General features: G+C 31.1%; 3 protein-coding genes across 3 annotated transcripts; 1 reads left to right on the top strand and 2 right to left on the bottom strand.

Moving 5' to 3' along the window:
* The first annotated feature begins 2,615 nt into the window (after positions 1 to 2,615).
* On the top strand, positions 2,616 to 6,419 carry LOC125840389 (O-fucosyltransferase 19-like). Its single transcript, XM_049519362.1, has 8 exons — positions 2,616 to 3,249; positions 4,153 to 4,225; positions 4,321 to 4,391; positions 4,502 to 4,590; positions 4,681 to 4,813; positions 4,896 to 5,128; positions 5,215 to 5,691; positions 5,783 to 6,419. Exons 1-8 carry the CDS (start codon positions 2,647 to 2,649, stop codon positions 6,036 to 6,038), a joined length of 1,935 nt encoding a protein of 644 aa, XP_049375319.1. The 5' UTR covers positions 2,616 to 2,646; the 3' UTR covers positions 6,039 to 6,419.
* A 3,027-nt stretch (positions 6,420 to 9,446) lies between these two features.
* LOC125840397 (fructokinase-like 1, chloroplastic) lies at positions 9,447 to 12,170 on the bottom strand. The gene is made up of 2 exons (XM_049519375.1): positions 11,384 to 12,170; positions 9,447 to 10,309 (listed from the first exon to the last, which is right to left on the bottom strand). Exons 1-2 carry the CDS (start codon positions 12,125 to 12,127, stop codon positions 9,617 to 9,619), a joined length of 1,437 nt encoding a protein of 478 aa, XP_049375332.1. The 5' UTR covers positions 12,128 to 12,170; the 3' UTR covers positions 9,447 to 9,616.
* Positions 12,171 to 15,026: 2,856 nt separating this feature from the next.
* On the bottom strand, positions 15,027 to 16,544 carry LOC125840413 (L-type lectin-domain containing receptor kinase VIII.2-like). Its single transcript, XM_049519391.1, has one exon. It carries the CDS (start codon positions 16,228 to 16,230, stop codon positions 15,151 to 15,153), a length of 1,080 nt encoding a protein of 359 aa, XP_049375348.1. The 5' UTR covers positions 16,231 to 16,544; the 3' UTR covers positions 15,027 to 15,150.
* Positions 16,545 to 23,996: the final 7,452 nt, after the last annotated feature.

Here is a 23,996-nt window from a genome sequence, read left to right as displayed (position 1 = left end):
TTTGGTTGTTGTTAAAGTAATCTATTTTCTTAGCTTCCCTGTAAAATATTTTAGTGCAATCTCACAAGTGGAGTTGGAGAGAAGCATGTATATTTATTCTTACTCTTATTTAATGAAGATAGAAAGTTAATTTTGGTAGACTCTTATTTAGGTAAATCGAAAAACAAAAAGAAAAGAGGCACTACTAAAAGGTCATTATTTTCCTTTTCAATGGCTATTTTCATAAAAAAAAAAATTATTAAATCTAAGGGAAAAGAAAAATTGTACGAAAATTTTCCCACTTTTTTAGAGAGATTTTGTTTTCCACCATCCATATTTTCATTGAGCTAGTTCGATGAAATATAAATAGAAAAATTATATTCTATGGCATAAATTTATCTCTGATCACGATAAAAAATAAATTTTGCTTTTAATAGTGAAAACAAATTTGAAGGTGATTTGTACGTAACCTTGCAAATTTCTTCTCGCAACTCCAGAAAAAAAGAAAAGAATAAACTACAATAACAACAATGATATATTTAGCATACTCTTATGTACCAATTTACTACTCCCTCCATAAAACGTTTAAAAACTATAATCATATATATATATATATATATATATATATATATATATTTATTATTATTATTATTTTTTATTTTTTTTCTCTACTAACTGAACAATACAAATAAGTTTAGAGGAAAAAAAGGTAATACTAATAAATATCTTTTTATTTTTTTAAAACGTTATATAGTCTTAGGGGCGGCTCAACGTAATTGGGGGCCTTAAACGAAATTTTAATTTGAGGTCTAAAATATAAACAAACTTTGTATACATATTTATTCAAAATTTATTTTTCTTACACTATTCAGATGAAAATTATTAGTATTTAATATTGTTTTTTCAGTTATTGATTTTAGGTAAGATTTTATCAACTCAACATTGAAAAACGTCATTTCAGTGAAGCAATTATTATATGAATTGTTAACATAATTTTATAAGTAATAAGTTGACAAATATTAAATAAAGATAAGAGTTAGAACCATAAAATCTGATTCAAGAAGTTGATGATTTGATATACACCATTTTAATATGCTTGTTGTAATGTTTGAAACTAAAATTTTAAAAGAAATAAAAAATAATTTATAATTTACTTTGTTCAACACTTTTCACTATTAATTACTATTATTTTTAACAAAGTATAAAAAATGTTAAAGTGGATAAAATACTATACTTTTTATCATAATTAATTAATTTTTTCTATAAAAATTTAACACATTATTTATTCTTGATAATAATTTGGGGCTCCCAAAATTTGAAGGCCCAAGGCATCAGCCTTATTTTACAAATATTTACCTGTACTTGATAAATATTTTCTTGGAGGAAATTTTTTAACTTATATATATAAAAAAAAGTCACATCACTTTTCAAAATAGACCAATTTCAGAAATACCTTTTTGTGAGGATTTTAGCTTTTGATTAAAGTCTGTTAACAATTGAAGACAAACCGTACTAGAAATAATCTTCACTCTAATTTATAGTTGACTGATATATTTAAATAGTATAATGATAATTTTACTATTTCTGGTGAATTATTATAAGTTATTTAAATACTGAAAAATCACTATTTTTCACTAAAAAAATATATTTAGTAGCCATTGTATTGTATTGTTAGTTTAAATACAATATTTATTTTTATTATTATTAAAATTTATTGTATTGCATCGTATCGTATCGTTAGACGTTAAGTGGCGACAAAAAGTCTTATTCTATATAACGATCAATTTGGTGTGATTGCATTGCTAACATAACTTTTTCTTCTTATTTTGTCTTTGCTTATTATTTAATAATCATATCTTACCCTTTATCACCTTTTTTTTTGGGAGTTTTCCATCCGGTGTCCGGAGCCCACATTGGAGCCCCGACTAAATCTATTATTACTTAATAATCATGTCTTACCCTTTACCATCTTTTTATTCTTTTGGGTTTCCCATCCGGTGTTGGGAGCTAATATTGGAGCCCCGACTAAATTTGGATCGCGCACTGTAGGGCCTATTCGGGGGTGGTGCTCCCAACAAGATTTTCTCCATACCCAAGGCTCGAACCCGAGACCTCTGCTTAAGGGTGAAACACTCCCACCAGTGCACCACATCCTTTTTATAATAATTCTACTTCAGTTTTCTTATAGGTTTATCCTTCAAACGGTTGATTTGTGACATTATATATTAACAAAGAATGATAAAATCTCTAAATATTGTATTCATTAAAACAAGTTAATACGATACAATACATTATGAAATAATACATAATAACTATTCAAGCAGTGTCATGAATTGTTCTAAACCACAAATTTCAAAAACATATCAAATCAAACAGTGTCATATAAATTGAGGCAAATATAATATCCAAAGTTATACTTTTAAAACTCTATATATTCCTAATGAATTAAGGAAAAAATACTATATAGTAAAAGTCTCAATTCCAAAAGGAACCAACCCATAATCTTCCAATTCCAATATATATATAACAATACAAACCAACGGTTCACAAATTAGAATTTCTTCTCCTTTATTCTCTCTTTCATAATTTTCTCACAAAAAATTAATTAATTTTTTTTTACTTTCTTTCAATTCTCTGTGATTACAAGTCATACAATTTCTCCGTGAAATGTCAACCGGTGGCACCACCGCCGCCGCCAACTCCGACAGTGTTATCCCCATACCCACCACCACCCACCACCGTCGTCGTGTCGCTGACTCCGCCACCATGACGACGACCGACTCTGAGAAATTATCAAACTCCGATTACAATTTCTCCTCCGACGAGGATAATAGCAATAACCCAGAAATTAGCAATTGTGATCTTCATCATTATCACCATCATCATCACCCGTTAATTAAATACTTATTGGTACGGAAAAGGGTACCGGAAAGTATTGTTTTTAGAGTAGAAGAATGGGTTTTAAGCGTTTCTACAATTATTCACTTTTTGAGATTAAAGAAGAATATGGGTCGTACAGTTTTTGGGTTTCTGATGATTTTATTGATGGTTTCTGTCTTCCTCAAGTTTTCATTCATGATGATGAATGCCAATGTTGAAGATTTAAATGGGAATTTTTTGAAAAGAGAAAATGGTATTTTTGTTCTTCGTAATTTCAAGTATGATTCGGGTGATGCCCAAAGGATCATTTCTGAAACAGAGTCTTCGTCTTCGGGTTCGGTTTCGGCTTCTGGAGATTTTATGAGAAAACGTCAGATGAAGGAGATACCAGTAAGTGTGGATTTCCATTTTTTACCTTTTTAAAACTACTTTAGAATTGTTGTAAATTGATGTGGAAAAAAAAGTTTAAAAGGTTGAATTTTTAATTACCAAAATTTTTAGTTTGCTGTTTATGGGTTGAAGAATGAAAAGATGGTAACTTTGTTATGGAATTTTATGAAAAGATAGAATTTTGGGAATTTACTTTTTACTTTTTAAGTTTATCCGTTTATTTTTACTTGTCACGTTATCGTTATCGTTCGTTAAGAGAACTTTGTAGGTAAATTTGAGAGGATGGTGGAATCTCTGTTCATTGTTTGACTTGGTAAAAACCAAAGTAGTGGACGGCAACCGAAAACAGTGTTGAATATTGTGAACCATTTGCCAGTTGGCTATTGGCAAATGTTGACTATGATGGTGGCTTTCCAATTTTTAGTTTTTTTTCCATCCGGTGTCTAGTAGCCACATAGGAGCCCAATTAAATTCGGGTTGGCACCAGAAAATGCCAAATTAGGGGTAAAGTGCAGCCTAATAAAGGAGATTCCACTCCCGAGATCTCTGGTTAAGGCTTTCCAATTATTAGTTGTGACTGTTATGGAGCCTTCTATATTCTTTTTCCTTTTTTTCTTGAAAAACATAACGGTGGTGTTCGAGTTAATTTGTTTGAATTTTCACACACGTTTGTCACTTAATCGTAACTTTCAAGTGTCTGTTAAAGTTAAATTGGTCAATTCGACGTATAACTCTGCTCATATACATCTATAGTTTATTGTGCATCATATGTTGTTCTCTAAATTTACCTAAATACAGACTTATTGCAGTTATTGTTGTGTATTTGTTGACTATGCTAGGCATATGAACAAAATGAAATGAAAATAGAAGTATCTAACTTGTATATATGGATTGCTTTGACAGGTACCAGAAATATGGATGAAACCAAGTAGTGATAATCATTATCAATGCATTTCTCGGCCTAGGAATCGTATAAGTATGTCGAGATTTCAGATTTCTGAATTTATATGGTGTTTATTCGGAAGGTCATTTGTAATGTGTTCTGATATCTGGAGTTTTTTTTCCTTCCAGGAACTGGTTCATCGACGAATGGCTATATCTTAGTTCATGCGAATGGAGGATTAAACCAAATGAGAACAGGGGTGAGTAAAAACTCGTGTATGCCACACTCGTTAAGCTATTGTATGGATGTGTTTTAGTGAATGGCGAAGATGTTATGTTGTTGCTAATTATGTTTAGTGGATTATTGCAGATATGTGATATGGTTGCTATTGCTAAAATAATGAATGCCACTCTGGTGCTTCCTTCTCTTGACCATGAATCGTTTTGGACCGATACTAGGTACTGTTCTTTAGTTCTTGTGATCAGTCGACTATGACCCCATCTTAGCGCCTCTTCATTTCCGTTCTAATAATGTGTCGCTTCTTGCAGTGATTTTAAAGATCTTTTCGAGTGGAGACACTTCATTGAAGTTCTAAAGGATGATATTGAGATTGTTGAGTCGTTGCCACCGAAATATGCAGCTGTGATACCCCTTCAAAAGGCACCTGTGTCATGGTCAAAGGTTTGTAAACAAAACTACTATGTGCTATAGCTCTAGTTTTTAGTTTTCGTGGCGGAAACTAAAGTATGATGCTTAATTGCAGGCTAGTTACTATAGAGGAGAGATACTTCCTTTACTAAAGAAGCACAAGGTGATACAATTTACCCATACAGATTCAAGGCTTGCTAACAATGGCCTAGCATCGTCCATTCAAAGGCTTCGCTGTAGAGCTAATTATCAGGCTCTGCGTTATACGAATGAGATAGAGGAGTTTGGAAAGAAGTTGGTTGATAGACTTAGAGATAATGGTGAACCATTTATCGCTCTCCATTTAAGGTAATCTATCTAAACAGTTTGTGTTTCTTTGTCTATTCTTTAACCATTGATCTATGAGTAACTTGGTATATTGCTCAATCGTGCAGATACGAGAAAGACATGCTAGCGTTTACTGGCTGCAGCAACAATTTGACTATTGAAGAGGCTGAAGAACTTCGTACGATGAGGTATGAAGTGAAACATTGGAAGGAGAAAGAGATAGACAGCGAGGAAAAGCGACTCCAAGGAGGCTGCCCCATGTCCCCTAGAGAGGCTGCTTTATTTCTCAAAGCGATGGGATATCCGTCCACGACCAGAATATACATTGTTGCAGGGGAAATTTATGGCAATAACAGCATGGATGAATTCCGTTCTCATTACCCGAATGTGTACTCTCACTCAACCCTTGCAACAAATGAAGAACTCGAGGCATTCAAAAATTATCAAAACCGTCTTGCTGCAGTAGACTACATGGTAGCCCTTGAAAGTGATGTTTTTGCTTACACTTACGATGGCAATATGGCGAAGGCCGTGCAAGGTCATAGACGGTTTGAAGGATTTCGAAAGACCATTAGCCCGGACAGGTATGTTTATCATCCTCAATGCTATACATCTTCCCTTTTTCATCACTTAAATCAAACTAACACTAATATTAATACATTTTCTTCATTTCAGGTTCAATTTTGTAAGATTAATCGACTCGTTAGATAAAAGTGAAATCTCTTGGGAAGAGTTTGCTTCAAAAGTTAAGGCCTTACAATCCAACAGATTAGGAGCACCTTACCTAAGACAAGCCGGTGAATCACCACGATTAGAGGAGAACTTTTACGCGAATCCTTTACCAGGTTGCTTATGTAATAGATCACATGAAGAAGCCAGTAAACAACAACTCAACAAGAGACCAAGATTGAGGGTTGCTTCACAAAGATAGGTACTTCCAATGATCATAATTTGGTAGATTAGTCCAATATCATTACTTGTTCTACAAATGCCCTATAAGGGGTTGCTAGAAGTCGGGTTTTTCATCGCCCTTCACACTGCGCGGCGAGCAAAAACAAAGAGAGATTGTTGTAACAAGAAAAGCAGTACTTGGAAGCAGAGATGATGGTTTATAAGATGGACAAAAGAAAAGCATATACACAAAGCAGAGAGATATACTCAAAAATCATTCTTTAGGGTGGAATATAAAAAATTTCATTCATTTATTTATTTTTATTTTTGTTCTGAGTTAGTTTTGTGATTTAGGTTCAACACGGATTGATCATATATGTATATTACCAATTCATGAAAATGATATACAGATCTTTACACAGATGCAGATTTGCTCTTCCTAGACAAATGTTTGTGTTAGCCTTTCATTTTTAGCTTAAAAAACTACGTAATGTGTGTATTAGATGCATGTCAGGTGTTCAAATCCTGGTATTTGAGTAGAGAAGGGTAATACAATGAGTCTATTATCCACTGAGTTTTGGATGTGAGTAACTGATCCAAGAGATTTCTCGATTATAAAAAAAAAAAGTACTATATGGATCATTCTACCCTTGGGAAGATTGTGGTTTGAACTGCTCCCTTGATAAATTGATTCAAATATATAGTCTAATATACTCTTTAATTTTGTAATTTGAAGCTAATATATTTCTTGTTACAAAAATGATTCACATATATCCTTTTCGTCTAACGAAAGTGAAAATAAATTTATTTTTTTATTTTTTTGAAAAATCATATAGGAATACATATAATCCCTCTTAAAAAAACTGTCTTGCAATACCTAGTAACTGCTCCACTAGACCACTACCATTAGCATTCACAGAGAGGTCGCAACTTCTAAGACTCATTTTATTAAAGAGTTTAAGTAATATTTGTTGTCGTATAAATAATTTTTACATTATCAAGTTACTTGTTATAGCATTTAAACTCTTTATTAAATAGGTGGTTATTCTTTATTTTATCTTTTTGCAAATATAAGTATATGTTTGTATTCCTCATGTCAAAGCTCCAGCTAGAAGCATGAATTGTGGTCCTACCTATTTTTGCAAGTATAAGCTAAGCACCTTGACATTAAAGTTGTTGCCACTTTATTCAATTCCAAGCTGTCCAGGACAAAATATTTAATAGGATTCACAATGGACATGGAAAATTAGGAGGAATTATACTTTCTTGGCTATTTATAAGAGAGGAAAATAATTTTTTCAGCTCTGTTACGTGTGAAAATGAATTTCTTATAAGAAAAATGTGAAATTAAAAAAAATTGTAATTGATACAAAATTAATTCTCCATTAGCCTATGGCATGTTGTGAAAGAAGCTAGCACATTAGATGTATGCGCTTCGGTCGTGTCTTTGAACAGTTAGATGATATTATGAACACAAGGTGCGAGATATATACTAAGTTGAGGAATTCAGGTAATCATTTTCCTATGTAGAAAGTAGAAACTAGTAGCTAAGGATATTAATGAGACGATTTTGTCGATTATTTACTAAAATTTATATCATCTTTAATTTTTTGGTTATTTATTTTGTATGATTTAAATTAGATTTATTCAAATCGTCCCATCATCTTAGTTTCCCTTCGATATTATTTGTAATGTCATGTCAAACCATGTTAGACTTTAACAAAAACTCTCTAGATAATTTTAAGATTTGAATGAATTAGAGAACATGAATAGAAATTCGATTCATTCCTTAATCCCTACTGTAAAAATTAAGCAAAGATGAAAACTTAAATCAGTGGAAATAAATTAATCAAGATGAAATTGAAGAATTAAGTCAATTAAGATTAAGTATTCAATAATTGAAATTAAAATTATACGAGAAGAAAGATATCTAATACCTTGTAGCTTGCTACTAAAGATCATCGGAATACTAAGCTTACAACAAGATACCAGAAATAATTTAATTTCAATAGGAGTAGTATAATAGGTTTCGGAGTTGAGACTTTAAAGTTTAATCTAATAGTCATTTTCGCACTAGATTCAAGACGAAAAATCTAATATTTTATTATTTATAAACTCAGTGTAAATAAAATATTTTTACACATTTATTTATAAGGTACGATTCGAATTTTTTTCTCAATTTATTTTTATAAAATTCAATACCTATCTAATAACTTGGTACAATTATAAGTTTATATAAAAAAAAATCTCCGGTTTTAATTTAGAAAACCTAATAATCGATTTGGTTCGATACAATTTGATAACTTAAATTGGTTGTTAAAAAATCATTAACACCTTTAACTGGCATATAGCCCAACTTAGTTGAAGAGGCCTAACCTAAAATCATAAGTGATAATTTGAGACGGATTTAAAATTTTAAGTCGATCAATTATACATCATAAGTAGTATTGTCACCATAATTTCCATGTGACAATCATTGACAACTGAATTAGTGAAGAATCTTTAATACGTACTAAATAAGAAGAGCAAAAAAATTGAAATGTCACATGAAAATTGCTTCAAAAAGTTGTACTGCTCCTCTCTGGAAAAAAAAAACATATTTTTTATAGAATAAAATTAGTTTGATCATTGATGGAAAATATACCAGAAAAGCATGAACATACATGGAAAGGCTAGATCTCGAGTTTGAGCCCTGGGTATTGAGAAAATCATGTTAGGACCGTCATCTCTGAATGGACACTACAGTGCGAGATCCGAATTTAGTCGGGGCTCCCATGTAAGCTTCGGACACTAGTGGTGGAGATGCGGAGTTAGGATTTTTAATAAAGGGGTTCAAAATCTGAAGAAGTGAACACGCGAACTAATTGAATATACATAAAAAAATAATTTTAACCATATATAAATAGTAATATATTCCACCGATGAGGTTCGTTTTAGTAACATGGGCCATGTGAGATAATTTAATGCTGAGAGAATGATATCACGCCACAATGAAATGTAATTAGGCAAAGATCTGTCCATATGCCACCATATTTCCACTTTTGTGCTATGATCACCGGTTACGAATTCAAGATTTTCATTAAAGAGGTTCGAAAAATAAAAATATAGTGCTTGTTCAGATTAGAACTATGAGAATTAGGCAAGCAAGAACCTTTAACAGTAAGTGTGAGTGTTTTTTCCTTCTTGAAAAGTCCTCATAAAACAACAACCTGGAATAGCCCCTTTCCGACGATTAGGGCTGATGTAACAATCAACAACATACCAAGTGTAATCCCACAAGTGGGATTTGAAAGGGCAAAGTGTACGCAGACCTTACTCCTATCTCTTAGAAAGATAGAGAGGTTGTTTCTGATGGATCTTTGGCTTAAATAAAACAGTTCGATGTACACAACATACAAAAGAAAGAACAACAATGAAATGCACAATCAAATGTACCTCCCAGCTGATCTGAGTTACAAATGGAACTGGTTTTCAAAGATCATGCACTTACAAAAACATTATGGATCTTTCCTCAAGAACCTATTATTTGTGAAGTGTCGGATTAATTACAACAAAATCTACGTTTAAGTAGTAACTTCTGCAGAAAACAATGTCCTGAGAATTGGCATTATGGCACTACTACCACATTGATGGTACATAAACCTGCTCTTTGAGATTCTGTGTGGCGCTTTCAGTAGGAAAACCCCTAACAGCACCAATTGTCCACTGGGATATTATGCCCGCTGCAATTGCAAAGCGAAGCTGTCTCTCTAGGACATCTTGATCGTGGTACATCTCTGGTTGTGTTGTCAACTTTCTCATTATTCCAGCGACAACAGCATCACCAGAACCAGTTCTATCACAAGTAAACGGTGTTATGAGCACATCTTCTGTACCAACAACCACCCCATCAAAAGAAGGGGAGTAGTAATGAATCCTAAGTGTCCCATCTGTAACAAACAAAAGTTTCAGTCCGTCGTGCCACAAGGGAGCAATTTCCTCAGGAGTATAGTGATAATAATTTCTTCTTTGTTTGGTTTGTTCATAATTCTCTGCAAAGTATTGAGGTCTGTAATTCCTTTTCCTCTCGTAATGCTCTTCGTCAAGTAGAAATTCAAGCTCTTGCCTTGAAACCTCAATGATGTTAGCTTGCTGCCAGGCTTTCTTGATCAAATCCCTTGTTTCATCACGTGATCTCCACAGGGGCAATGGCAGATTTAAGTCAAAAAATATAAGACCACCAAACTTCTTTGACAATGTAATTGCTTTAAAAAGAGTAGAACGCATAGATGAAGATGTCAAGACTTCAGAATTAAAGTGGAACATCCTAGCCTGCAAAAGAGAAAGCAAAAGCCCCACGAAATTTGTTAATAATAGTTTCCCAACATCACCCTGACACAATTTGTTGAAGCATGTAAGTTCCGGAAAGGATAAAACTGATAGAAGACATATTCTTCTCCATAGTGGAGGTTCAAGCACTGTATTAAAAATATCCATCATGAATTCAACATCTTACTTCTGGTTCATAACAATCGAAAAAAACAATTTCCCTACCGAACAAGAGAATGAAAACTGATAATATATTGAATCACTTTTCAGCTTTCACTATTGAAGGATCAGCCAGTCTGAAGCTAAAAGACTTATGGTTTCAGGAAGACGAGTAACTAGTCAAGCATGAAACAACAAAGCAATATTACTACTCCAAAATATAACTAGTTGTCAGGACACTAGATTTTTTTAATGATAGGTAACTACACTTTCACTACCTCGCAACTAAAAGGAGTATATACGATTAGCACAAGTCAAACTCAAATAAATAAATTGACGAGAATTATGCATCTTTAGTCAATTGGTTCTACAAAACAAATGTGTCATTGCAAAGAAATGTCATCAGAGTGAAGAGATCAAGCAAACTTCAGAACTGGAGAGAGCAATAAAACTGTTAACGACTGCACAATAGTGTCTACTGATAAATAGTGAGCTTCTCCAGCAGTCTGACTTCAATATACCTACTAATAATCATTTATGGGAAATTTTAGTGTTACTCTCTACATTCCTATGTGTGATGATGGAGATAGAGTACTTGGAATCAGCAGAATTCCAAAACTAACAACTACGAAACGAACTGGTTTCACACTGGGAGAACAAGACCAAGAGCAACGACTCCAACGGTTCAAAGGATATCTTAAGAAAAGCAGCCATGGGGTTCTTTCATAAGCCATTTTGCACAACATAGTTTAATACCAATACGGTTCGTTCACGTAGCAAATTAGATTCATGCATCCTCTATTAACATTTAAAGCAAAACACCACTACACAAATAGAAACAACAACATGCTTAATCTATCCATAAAAAAAAAATCTATCTTTACTTTTAATAACAACTTGTCTTTCACTTCCACATACCTCTTTCAGAACATCAAGATTCAATTCGGAGCTAAGCAGTGAATCCTCAGCAGAGTCTTTAACTTTCTCCACCCTCATTTTCCCATCTTTAAACTTAATTTTCATATAACTACATCCAGTCCTCATACTATCACTAAATTTGACAGACCTTGTTTGCACATTTTCTTTATTCATTAACAAAACCATTTCTTGTCCAAACTCATCATTCCCAACTTTCCCCATAAATGCAGCTCTACCACCAAGCCTAACATGAGATATAGCAACATTAGATGGAGGTCCACCAGGAGCTCTAACAAACTCAGGTGGATTCCACTGCAACATTTTCCACTCTGAATACTTATCTTTATCCATTTGCTCAGGTGATACTCTCACTGATGGCACAAACTCCTTCTGTGCTGCACCAAAACAGCAGACCAAAGGTGGGTTTGGGTATGGAAAATCAACCCCATCATCATAATCATCAATTTCTTCCATTTGGGTGTTGGATTCTGCAATATTGATATCAAAGTTTGAATCTTTTGGGGTTCTTGATTTTCTTGAAGTTGTGGGGGTGGATGATTTTTTACGGCCACGGCGAGAGGGGGTAGGGGGTTCTTGGGTGGTGGTGGGGTGGTCATTGGTGGTGGACTTGGGTGGATTTGTTCTACAGGGAAATTTGGAGGAGGAGAAGAAAATGGTGGGGTATAGTGAATTGTGAGAATGATGATGAGGAAGAGATTGTGGAAGAAAATGGATTGTTGCCATGGTGTTCTTGGTATGTGTTAGGGTTTATCCCTATCTTCTCCATGCCATTGTTCAAAGAGAATTTGAGGTTTTGACTTCCATTCGGGTTTGGATAATTTGACCCGATTGTTTTGACGGGTAGTGACAGTCGGGTCGGGTTCATAAATTTTATTTTGGGCCTAGTTAAAGCAATTGATTTTGGAAAAAATATAGAAATCTCTATTCTCGGATACATCACTTTACGTAATGTAACGGACGGATACATCACTATATGTGATGTATCAGGACGTAATACATCACTTTACGCTATGTATCGGTCGGATACATCATTTTACGCGATGAATCGATCAGACATATCACTATACACAATGTATCAGGACGTAATACATCACTTTATGCGATATACATCACTCTACGCAATGTACCGGAACATACGCGAGGAATCGGGATGACTTATGTTTGAAAAAGAAAGGACAAAAGGGTCAAAAACAAATTTGGTTTATTAGTTGACTATGCCCTTACTGCTAAAATGAAGTTATTCTTCCCCCTATCGTTTACAAACCTGTCACCCGTACCCCTCAATTGGATGAAAAATCTCAAATTAACAAAAATAACCTAATTTTACTTAAATTACTCAATTTAAACCCGACCCGACCCAGGTTAAAATTAGGTAATTTAAGTAAAATTAGATTATTTTTGTTGATTTGGAGTTTTCTATCCAATTGAGGGGTACATGTAATAAGTTTGTAGACGGCCTGTGTAATAATAACTTCATTTTAATGATAAGAGCATAGTCAACTAATAAAACAAAATTGAGTAATATTTTTAAACCTTTGTTAATCAACAATTTAAATTGAACAAATATTTTTTTCTAGTCATCTGGTAAAATAGGTTTCAATAAATAAGTAATTAGTTTTCAATGACATACAATGTCACCAACATTAACTAACTGCAACAATTTTTACTATACTAACTACAATATTCCTTTCAATTTACAATATAGTATTTAGTCAAATTACTTCATATAAATTGGAACAAAATGTATGAAATAGTTTTAATTAATTAAATTTTGTAACACTCTTAGAATTTAAGAACTAATATTGTGATATAAATTTTGATTTATCTCAAATAAAGATATTTGAGAAAAATCATGATATATTTAATCTAACAACCAATTTAACAGTCAAAGTCAATTAATTTCGTATTCTTAGAATTTAAGAAATAATATTGTGATGTAAATTTTGATTTATCTCAAATAAAGATATTTGAGAAAAATCTTGATATATTTAATCTAACAATCAGTTTAACAGTCAAGATCAATTAATTTCGTATTAGGATCAAGATAATATCAAAATCATGACACCACAATAAATTATTACAATCTAATATAATAATTTCTCCACTATAATTAATTCTATATGTACAATATTTACTTAACAAGACCCCTCAAATTTATAGTTTTTTAATTTATTCAATCAATTTTCAAATTTATAATTTATGACATGTTAAATTTTTTCTTATATAAAGGTTTGTGATTTGCCTCTATGTATCTCACCTCATTCTTTCACATTTTTTCTACACTTCTAATCTATAAGATTTTGTTTGTTTATTTTGATTTTAATCAAACTCGTAAACTCTTAATTCACCATGTCTGATTCTTCTTCACCTCCAATGCTTATATATAATAATTGTTTTTCAATTGATAACTTGAATTCTTCTAAGCTTGGAGGATGTTACCAACAATAACGTCAGGTCAATCACCAAGAGGACACCTTTTTCACCTAGGTATACAACTTAAATTTTATTTTTTTGTTATTTTAACATATATATAATATATATATCGTGAAAATCAAATCACTCTTTCTCCAATATTACAATTTGTATTGCTCTCTTTGTTTTTATATTCAACTAACTCTAAAATTTTCACTCTCTAATATATTTCGTGGATTCTAGCGCTGAGAAGAAATCAAAGGGTTGGAAAGAATCTTTCGAAAAAGGATGGGATAGATGAAAAGAAAAGAAGGCCAAGAAAAATATCGAAGTCTATAAGATTATGAACGATTATTTCTTAAGAACCGACTCAAAAATTGTCTAGACATGGTTGAAATCTCAAGTTTTTTGTAAGAAAAAGAAGATCATGAATTATTTAACGAAGGATGCAGATGAAAAATCTAATTATTTTGGATCAATTTTACTGTTTTTCATTAGTAATAGAAGTTTTCATTATGTATTGTATGAAATGGATATATAATATGGTATGTTCACCTTTTTGAATATTTAACTATTTGTAGTATGAAACTGAGGCATACAAAATGGTCTTTTTTTTTTATGTGTTTACAAACTGATATACATAGCCTTTTTGTACCAGTTATATACAAACTGGTGTACATGTTTCAAAGAAATAGATCTTGATTTAATCCTATTTCAAAAGTTAGTTCAAGAAGTAAGAATTACTTAAGTGATATACAGAGATCACTCCGCCCTCGATGTAAGGCTCTTTGGAAGTTACAAACTTTATCAGGCTCATTTCACTTATAAATATCCTTTAAATGATCGGATAGTGTAAATACGAATGAATAGATGGAGTTTTTTTGTAATGGGGAGGGGGTTGCTATCGCTAAACTTTGAATTTAGACTCAAAGTCATTTCTTCACTTGAAATCGTAGTAATCCAACATGTTTATAATATTGATGCAATTTTGATCCACCCTACTAAACATAGCGACGCTTAACATTCCATGCACTAAATTGTGGATAAACCCGATGTTAAAAAAAATACAAAGATACTAGAAAGAAAAAAAATACATAGAAATTTGGTAACATCAAAATCAATAGACAATTTATGAACTACCAACACTTGTGTCTACCAATCTGAAGCTGTATTTTAATGACCATACCATTGAGCAATTAGTTAGCAGAATTACACTTTGGATAGTAAATCATTAAATTACAGCTACACAACATAACAAGAACAAAAAGCACAAAACTTAACAAAGATGATTTACATAACCAACAAAACTAAATTCCCACTTCAATCAAGTTTACCTAATTCTTAACCTTACCATCTTCCATAGCTTTATCTACAACTACTATGAACTTTTTGTACTCGTCGAATTCCTTGTTATGAAGTTCCATTACTGCAGGATGATCCTCTGGTGCCACTGGCCTTCTACTCCCTAACACAGTCCACACAATCACAACAAGTAATGCCCCTAATGCTCCACATCCCGTACCGAAAAGCAATGCACCAAGAATCCTCAAAGCACAATCACTTCTGCTGTGAACTTTCATCTCTTCTTTTTTCTCAACAAATGCTTGTGGATCTAATGGTTCAGAGTGCATCCAATGAGGTGCAGTCCTTGTGTTAAAGCTCAATGAATAGATGTTGCATTTCTGAGTAGAATTCCCACTTGAAGAACTTAACCCCACAAACAATTCATCCTCTTTCCACATTTGTGACATGTCAATAGGGCAAGAAAGCAATGTATCAACTGGCTTAATGTCAGCTAATTTGCTCAACCTGATTTCCAATCTCTTTGAACTTGCTTCATAATCAATCCAAGATTGCATCTTTTCACCACTATTCATTAGCCCCAATTTAACAGAACTAACATTACTCACTTTCACAGATATAAAGCTGCTTAAATCAACACCAACATGGTTTTCATTCACATCACCATATTTCTCATCCATAAATGTATCAAATTCTACAGCAAGAAACTTCATTTTTCTATCACCCAATAGCCCAAATGAGCCACCATCAAACACATCAAAAGGATATCCAATAGGTACCATCACAAAAGCAAATCCATCCCCATTTTCTCTTGACAATGAAAACACAAAATGTAATGAAAAAGACACCATTTTTCTTGGATTTCCTTCAATTAACTTAAAGGGTTTCTTTTTCAAGATTCTTCCAGCACTAAAACCCACTGAACCACTCATTTGTATACCACCATTAACAACCTTAGCATCACCATAAAGTGCAATCTGAGACTCAAAGTTTGAATCTTTACCAAAATCCACAAAACCAAATGACATTTTTTCCTCAGATTGGATAGTTCTGAAGTAAAAACAGAAGATAAATAACACCATAAGATACCTGGAAGCTGACAAAGTACCCATTCTTGATCTTGGCTTAACTTGAGCTAGAAAAGCTGTTAACTTTGTATTCTTTTTTCAGCTGAGACTTACCAAGATTTCTTCTTAAATGAACCCATGTAGAGATTTTCTAGAAAGATGAAATTTTTATATGATTTTGAGGTATTTATCTTAAAGAATTTCTAGGGTTTGAGATGAGTATTGAGAAAGGAGGAGAGGGGAATTGCTTGGGAAAATGGGTAAAGAGAGGTTGGTGAGTGATGGGGGGGTGGTGGATTTGGCTTTGAAGATTGTGAAAATTGAATAAGTTTTTACTCTTTTCTGCAACTATACTGATACACTTTCCTTCAATTGATTGCTTATTTGAGGGAATATAAAATGATATTCTTTATGATAATTGTCCTCCTTTCTTCTCATATTGTCATATCTAGTCCTCCTATGTTGTAAGATTTTACTTTGTTAATCACAAAACAATACAATAACAAAATATGCTCGGTATGATCTCAGAAGTATATCGAGTTAATTTATCGGTAATCTCTAGTTAATTTGTTGCTAAAATGCTTTTAGTTAAATAATTCTTCTTATAATCTATCGTTAATTCGTAGCTAAATAAAATTAGTATGAGGATTTTGTTGTTTAGCTATGAAATTTCTTCCTACGCTAATTTCTCATTTCCTAGTAATTATATATGCAAACCTATCCTTATTTATTTTCGATAAATCCAAACAATTCTTTTATATAATAATGTGCAAGTTTTCCCCTTATGTAATAGAAGAATTGAGCTTACTAATGAACTAGTTATTCAAGCGTTAGTAATTGTTTGTTTGAATTTCATCTTGCAATTGGAAGAAGATTGATTTAGAGCAGTTTGTCTTATAACATTTGATCAGTAAATTACGTAGAACTTCACATAAATTTTGACTTTAGTGGCCAAAATAAGTGGATAAAAACAATCTGAGACTTGAGTTTAAAAGTCAAGTGAGATGTTAAAAAGAAAACATATATTTTGACCTTTTTTTTCTGCATAGAAAAATTTAGAGTGTAATTATGTAATTTAAGAGAATTAGATGACCCACATAAACACTAATTGGATTTAAGTAAATCAATTTACAATTATTAGTTTTTGACACAAGCATCTATTTTGTCCATAAACTTTTTCCTTCTAAGCATTATGTATTTTTTATAAAATATCATAAACACAATGATTGCATAAAGATATATGAAGGGCATGTTAAGTAGTGCAAACAAAAACACAGAAAAAGAGGTAGTAAAATTACAAAAGTACAAAGTACAAGGGTGATTTGAGTAAATATGGAGAAAATATGTAATTGCTAAAAAGACCCACATACTTTACAGCCATAGAATAAGAAACATAGCTGGCACTGAAATACCAAGAGGTCACAAGCTTTATGCTTCTACATTTTTTTTATTGTGTTTAAAAAAATTATTTAAGGTGTAATAAGAAATTTATTAATTTTTTTTACTTATAATTATCTTATTTTACTTCTACTCAATTTATCTGACACATTTTTTTTTAAAGTTAGTTTTAAGAAAATATCATACTTTTACATTTAGAAATAATTTAGTTTTACTCCTAATAAAATAACTTACATCAAACAAATGTCGAAATGTAAGAAAAATAAATCTTGTCTAACCGTTAAGATATGAGGATTGATAAATTAAGAAGGTATTTGATAAATATTTTTACATCCACTAATTTATATTTCTTCTGTTTCAAAGATGTTTTTAGTTTTTCATTTTTGTTTTAAAATAAGTGATATTTTACAAAATTAATAAAATATTTTTGTTCTTTCAATTTCACCCTAATTTTAATAAATAAAATTATACATAACTAAGAAATACTTTTTTCTCACGGCATTTGATTAAAAATAAGTTAGTAAAATTACTCTTTACTTTTTAAGGGTGAATAACTTTTTTAAAACAACAACCATAACATGCTAATGAAAGATAATAAAATGTATGCAGACTTTATCACTATCTTGTGAAGATATATTCAAACGAAAAATATCACTTATAATGAAATGGAGAGATCGGAACTTTGTCTTTCTTGGTTCTTTATTTTTTGTTTTTTTTTTTTACTTGAGAAGTTGTGTTAATTAATGAGTTGAAGCTTTTTAAGTAAATAATTTATTATTTGAGGGGGAAAAAAAAGGTTTTTGGGTGGCTAAAAAGCAAGAGATTCTTTTCGTTTTTATGTTGGCAAAAAGTGTTTTACTGTATTGTGGACTGTGCCAACTTTGTATAAACCTTTTTCTTTTCTGACCCAAAAAATAAATTCTATAGTATATGTGAGCATGCCTTATCTTCTCCTTCTTCTATAAACAACGGTCTATTTCTATACATATTTGGACTATATAGTATACTATATAATACCATGCAATATATTTATTATAAAAACTTATTTTTAGAACATCAAAATCAGATAACTATCATAGAATATATGTGCATTACTTGTTTAATATTATAAAGTTTAAATGCCTTTTATGCATACAGAAAATTGAAAGACATATATTTTAATTGAGATAAAGTCAAAATACATATTTATGTAGGGGTGTTCAAAATTGAACCGTAATCGATAAGTCAACCGTAAAATTGACTAATTGGCCTATTGATATTGGTTATCGAATAAACGGTTGGTGAATGGATTAGAATTTTATAATTAACGGCTTATTGGTGTGGAGGTAGATTATTTAATTTCTTTATCAGCTAAATCGTTAACCCGTTAAGAGTTACCATACTTACACTTTTAACTTAAGTATATTAACATCATTTAATATTTCCCCATAATATATAATTATATATTATTAGTCTGAAGGTCGTAAAGCCAAAAACTTGAAAACCTATACTTTAAATTAGGACAGAAGAAGTAACATATAATATTATTAAAAAATTATGCAAAAAATATTAGAAATGATTATTAGTAACAATTTTAAATACTTATAAATCATATTAAAATTTAATCAATTCTTAAAATTTTTAACCGTATTACATAAATTAAGATAAAAATTAACATATATTAAGCCCGTGGAAGCGGTGACGGTGAGAGTAGACAGCTAAGCAAAGTGGACCTCTGCCGTGAAAGAGACGATTGACTGTCGATATTTAACGAACTTCGCTTTGGCTTAAAATCATTTTTGTGGTTATCTTCCTGTCACAACTCCTTGTCATTATGGAATATACTTTTTTATATAATTTTTCTCATTATGAATTTTATTTTTTATTTTTCTCATATTTTTTACAAATGTTTTATTTATAAAATGTTAAAATAGAGTTTTTGTACATTTTCGTTAATCCATGAAAATGATTATTTAAAAAATAAGTGATTCTTACTTAATTCCAGATATTTCGTAAGTAATTAAGTATAAAGTATTGTCTCCAGAGCTAGCTTTATATATAATCCATGGACAAATATTATTTATTTTTTATTTACACCTTCACATAAGCTTTCGTCTTTTTTTTTCTTTCTTTCTTAATGACTCGAACCCATAATTTTTGAGTTGGAGGTGAGGAGTACTGATTACTATTCGAGCGACTCCATCTTGTCTAGGCACAAATACTATTAATGTGGGGTTGGATAGACTACAGAATGAGAAGAAGACTTGTTTTTCTAAAGAAAATATATATATTTTTCAAAACATATTAACCAATTGAATTATGAAAAAGTTATATAGATTATAAACTTACTGTTTACATTCTAAATTCTCTGAAAATTTTATGTATACATTTGTACGTACCATCATAAATTAGATTCTTTGTAATTATATATAGGAGTTACGTTGTTCATGTGACATTATTTATTGACAAACCATGAGAGACATTTATTTATTTTGATGTGATAACTCAACTACCCAATCGATTAACTCTATTGCAATGTAAATGCATCAAATTATACTATGCATTTAAGGTGCCTTACTTGTTACGATAGGTAAATCCTACAATCCCTTTGACTTGGGGCGGATGTACATGTATAGTATAAGTTTATAACGAAGTTTCAATTTAGATTTTGTATATCTATGTTATAACTATAGTAAATAGATACAAATAATATGTTTTCAATCGAAAAAAATTAAATGTGTTTTGAGTTTATAAACTTTTACTATCATAAATTTAAATCTTAAATATGACTATGTACGTTGCTGATAGTTACTCCATGTGGTCCATTTGTATGCGAGTTTTTTCTTAGCTTGAGCACACACCCTTAAGAAATTCATTTTATCTCCAAAACAAAAAGAGAAGGTAATAGGTCAAACAAATTGAAGCGGAAGAAGTACCTATTAATTAGTATGATTTTTTTATTACATAAAAAAATCAACTTATCTAAATAAAATATTTTTCAAATTTTTTGATGTTTTAAAAGGAAATAGAATAATTTGATCAAATGCTCATAGCTATTAATAATATCTAAACCTTTGATGACAAATATTTACTCCATATAGACCAAAAAAAAGTATTTTCAAATCGATAGCCTTAGATTAATCAATTATATATTAATTAATACGCAATCGATCGAATACTACTCTGAAACGGCTTATCAAGGTAGAATAAAGTCAGAAAATGTAAATATTAAACGACAATTATAATTATTTGCCTTCTTTTGGTTGCATGTAATAACACGTTAGTTATTATACAGAGAAAGGGTCACAAAATTGTTAATGGGACAATAAGTGGAGGTCTCTTTGGGTCCCTCTACCACTGGTCTAATTTAGAAATAACACAAAGCCTGTGATTGTGGGTCAACTCCGAAGGGCGGAGCCAACTTAGTCGAAGGGTGGTTAGCTATATATATTTTATCAAAAAATTATATAATATATTAAGGTTACATATTAGGTATTATGAATGTAAATTTAATTCCGAAATTTTATAGTCAAACGCCCACTCAGACACTCAGTAGACAGTACTAGTTGTATTTACTTTCACTTTAGCAATATTTATCTTTAAAAAAATTCTCTTTTTACAGAAAGCATCCAAAAATAAATTCCTTTTGTTGTCCTAATAACTTCACATTGGCATTACATGAAAACATTATTTTAGGTTCACATGATCCACTAAGTAATGTCACTTTCTTTATTTATGTCTACTGTTGTTACCATTGCCCATCTTATAAGTTATAAATAATTATTATTGGGAAAAAAACAACTTGGGTCATAGTTTTTTTTAACCCATATAATTTTTACTTAGATATTGTTTTTTTGACTTCTCCAATATGGCCAATTCTTAATCATTTGTATATCATTGTGAATCAAATGTTAAAAAGGGAAAAAAAGTTTTTCAAATGAGACAATTCACGCAATTCACCATAGTAAAGCAGACAAAGGTTCAGAATTTGAGTGTTTTGCCACCACTTATTAACAGTGGAGGTATTAGGAGATTCAGTTAAAATATTGTGTTGTTCAACTCTTTGAGGTTCTTGTTTACCAAGATTAGAGATTATATGAACACACTCATATAATTTTAAAAAATGTATGTCGTGTTTTACGATCATGTGATGTGACTATCGGACGTGGCTGAATTTTATCCATCTTATAATTGTATTGGAGCTTTCTACAAAAGGAACAAAAACCTATTGATTCCGAATTTTAAAGGTAAAAATTTATTTGTACTCGATGTTTATACCGTTTTACATCCAGCACGGGTTGAACCCTTGACTTCACCTATTGATCTTAATCGTTTTTTTTCTAAAAAGCTATTTCTAATAAATAATAATGTATACTCCTTTTTAAGATTTTAGTTCCATCCATTTTGCACTTGTCAAACACAAATTTGGATTCAGGATTGAAGTTTATGATTTCCTATAACAACCTCGCAAGCTAACAATTAGGTTCACCATCAAATATTTATAAAAGTGAAACAAAAACTATTGAGTTCACGCGAACCATCATACCTGAGCAAAAATATACAACTATAGTTTGGCATAAATGATGTCATAGCATAGAAAACTAGTACTTTGTACTTGTATTAATTTACCAAAACAAAGTAAACAAAAGTGGGGATGGAAAAAGAAGAATAAATTGTATGTATCAAATGGGATAACCTACATTTTAGGTTAGCACTAGTTAAGTTGTCTCTTTCTCTTGCTACTCTTATGAAAATGATAAAAACCAACCACTCCTATCCTATATACACTATTAAATACATGGAATTACCAACTAAATTTGTTAGTAATTCCCAGCTAATCCGTCGTTAAATAGATCTCAACCAATTGTATTTTCTTATAATACATCGCTATTTGTAGCTAAATGGATTAACATGAGATTTTTGTTGTTTAGTAGTTTCTCTATTATATATTATATAAGAGCGGCACATAATATTCTCTTGATATATAAGTTTCTCACAAGACAGACATTTCTAGAGAACATTAAACCTAAAATATTATGCTAAATAAGACTAAATCTTAACCTCAACTAGTTAGTATTTCTAGAAACTTTGTCCATCTAGGGCTAGCGTTTGTACCTTTTTTCATAAAGTTATTCGATATTCATTTTAAGACCTGATTAAATTTTCTTACACCAAAAAATCTCACTTTGAAGGGTAAAATGTATCCTATCGTAAAGCGATTTCGTATTCAAAGTAACTTGTTATTTCATCAGAAAGTTTGATAGTTAAGTTCTCTCATTAGACTTGATAATCCATTTTAACTCTTATTTCATTACTAGTGTAACAAAAGGATTGGCTAGATTTTTAGTGGATGAAAAATTAAAAAAGAATATTGAAAAGCAAAAACTTTTCTGTGAACTTTCAAATTTCATGATATGGACAAATCATAGGTGGCCTATTAATTGTTTTTTAAACAGGTGGAGAGTGGACCAGCAGTAGCCCTTTTTGGTTATACTTCAAAATAGGAAAAATTATCTAAATAAATAATTTATTTATATTTTTTAAAATTTTTCTATTATTTGAAAAAATTACAAAAATTTCTACTCTCTCATATTCTCGGATACATTACTTTACGCAATGTATCGATCAAATACATCACTTTATGCGATGTATCTAAACGTTAAGTGATGTATTTAGATTCAAGACGCAATGTATCAAGTAATTGAGGCATGTATTTGAAACCGGGATGCAATGTATCAAAACGTTTTGAAATGTACATACGGATTTTTGTAATTTTCAAAAAATTAGGAATAAAATATAATAAGCTCTAAACACGGTAAAATTCTCAAATAAAATACTACTGTGCCCTAAAATTATAAAGTGGTGCCACTTCTTATCCTTTCTTTTGCTTTCCCCCATTCTTTTGGTCAATCACAAAACTCCACTAACAAGGCAATGACACCACCTTTGAGATGAAAAAATGAATTACTTTTTACATACTTCAATCAAGCTTTACGATAACAATAACATACTCAATATAATCTCATAGGTAAAATCTTAAGAGGGTAGTGTATACACAACTTTACCACTACCTTATGAAGGTAAATATATTGCTTTCTATAGATTCTTAACTCAAGTAAAACATATCAAAATCAGTAAGAAAAACAAACGATATTTAATAAACCAACTCAATAAATATAGTTAAACATAGTTAATTGATTCTTATTCTAACTTCAGTTTCATTGCTAACCATGGTAAAGTAAGATATTCCAATATAAACATCAAGTGCGGATAAGTTTTTCTGATTCAAAGTAAGTCAAATATTAGTTTTACCCTTCTTGACTTATTTTTGTACATAAAATATGAAGTTTGATATTGTTCCTTTGTTCTTTATTGGAACTTAGTTAAACCAGAATTGACTGTAATATACCTTGAACATAAATTAAATGAGATGA

This window comes from Solanum verrucosum, unplaced genomic scaffold, assembly GCF_900185275.1.
Source record: "Solanum verrucosum unplaced genomic scaffold, falcon-dt-bn FXZP01000137.1, whole genome shotgun sequence".
NCBI lineage: Eukaryota > Viridiplantae > Streptophyta > Magnoliopsida > Solanales > Solanaceae > Solanum > Solanum verrucosum.
Note: the sequence above shows the minus strand (reverse complement) of the source record. Positions and strands in the feature narration are given on the sequence as shown.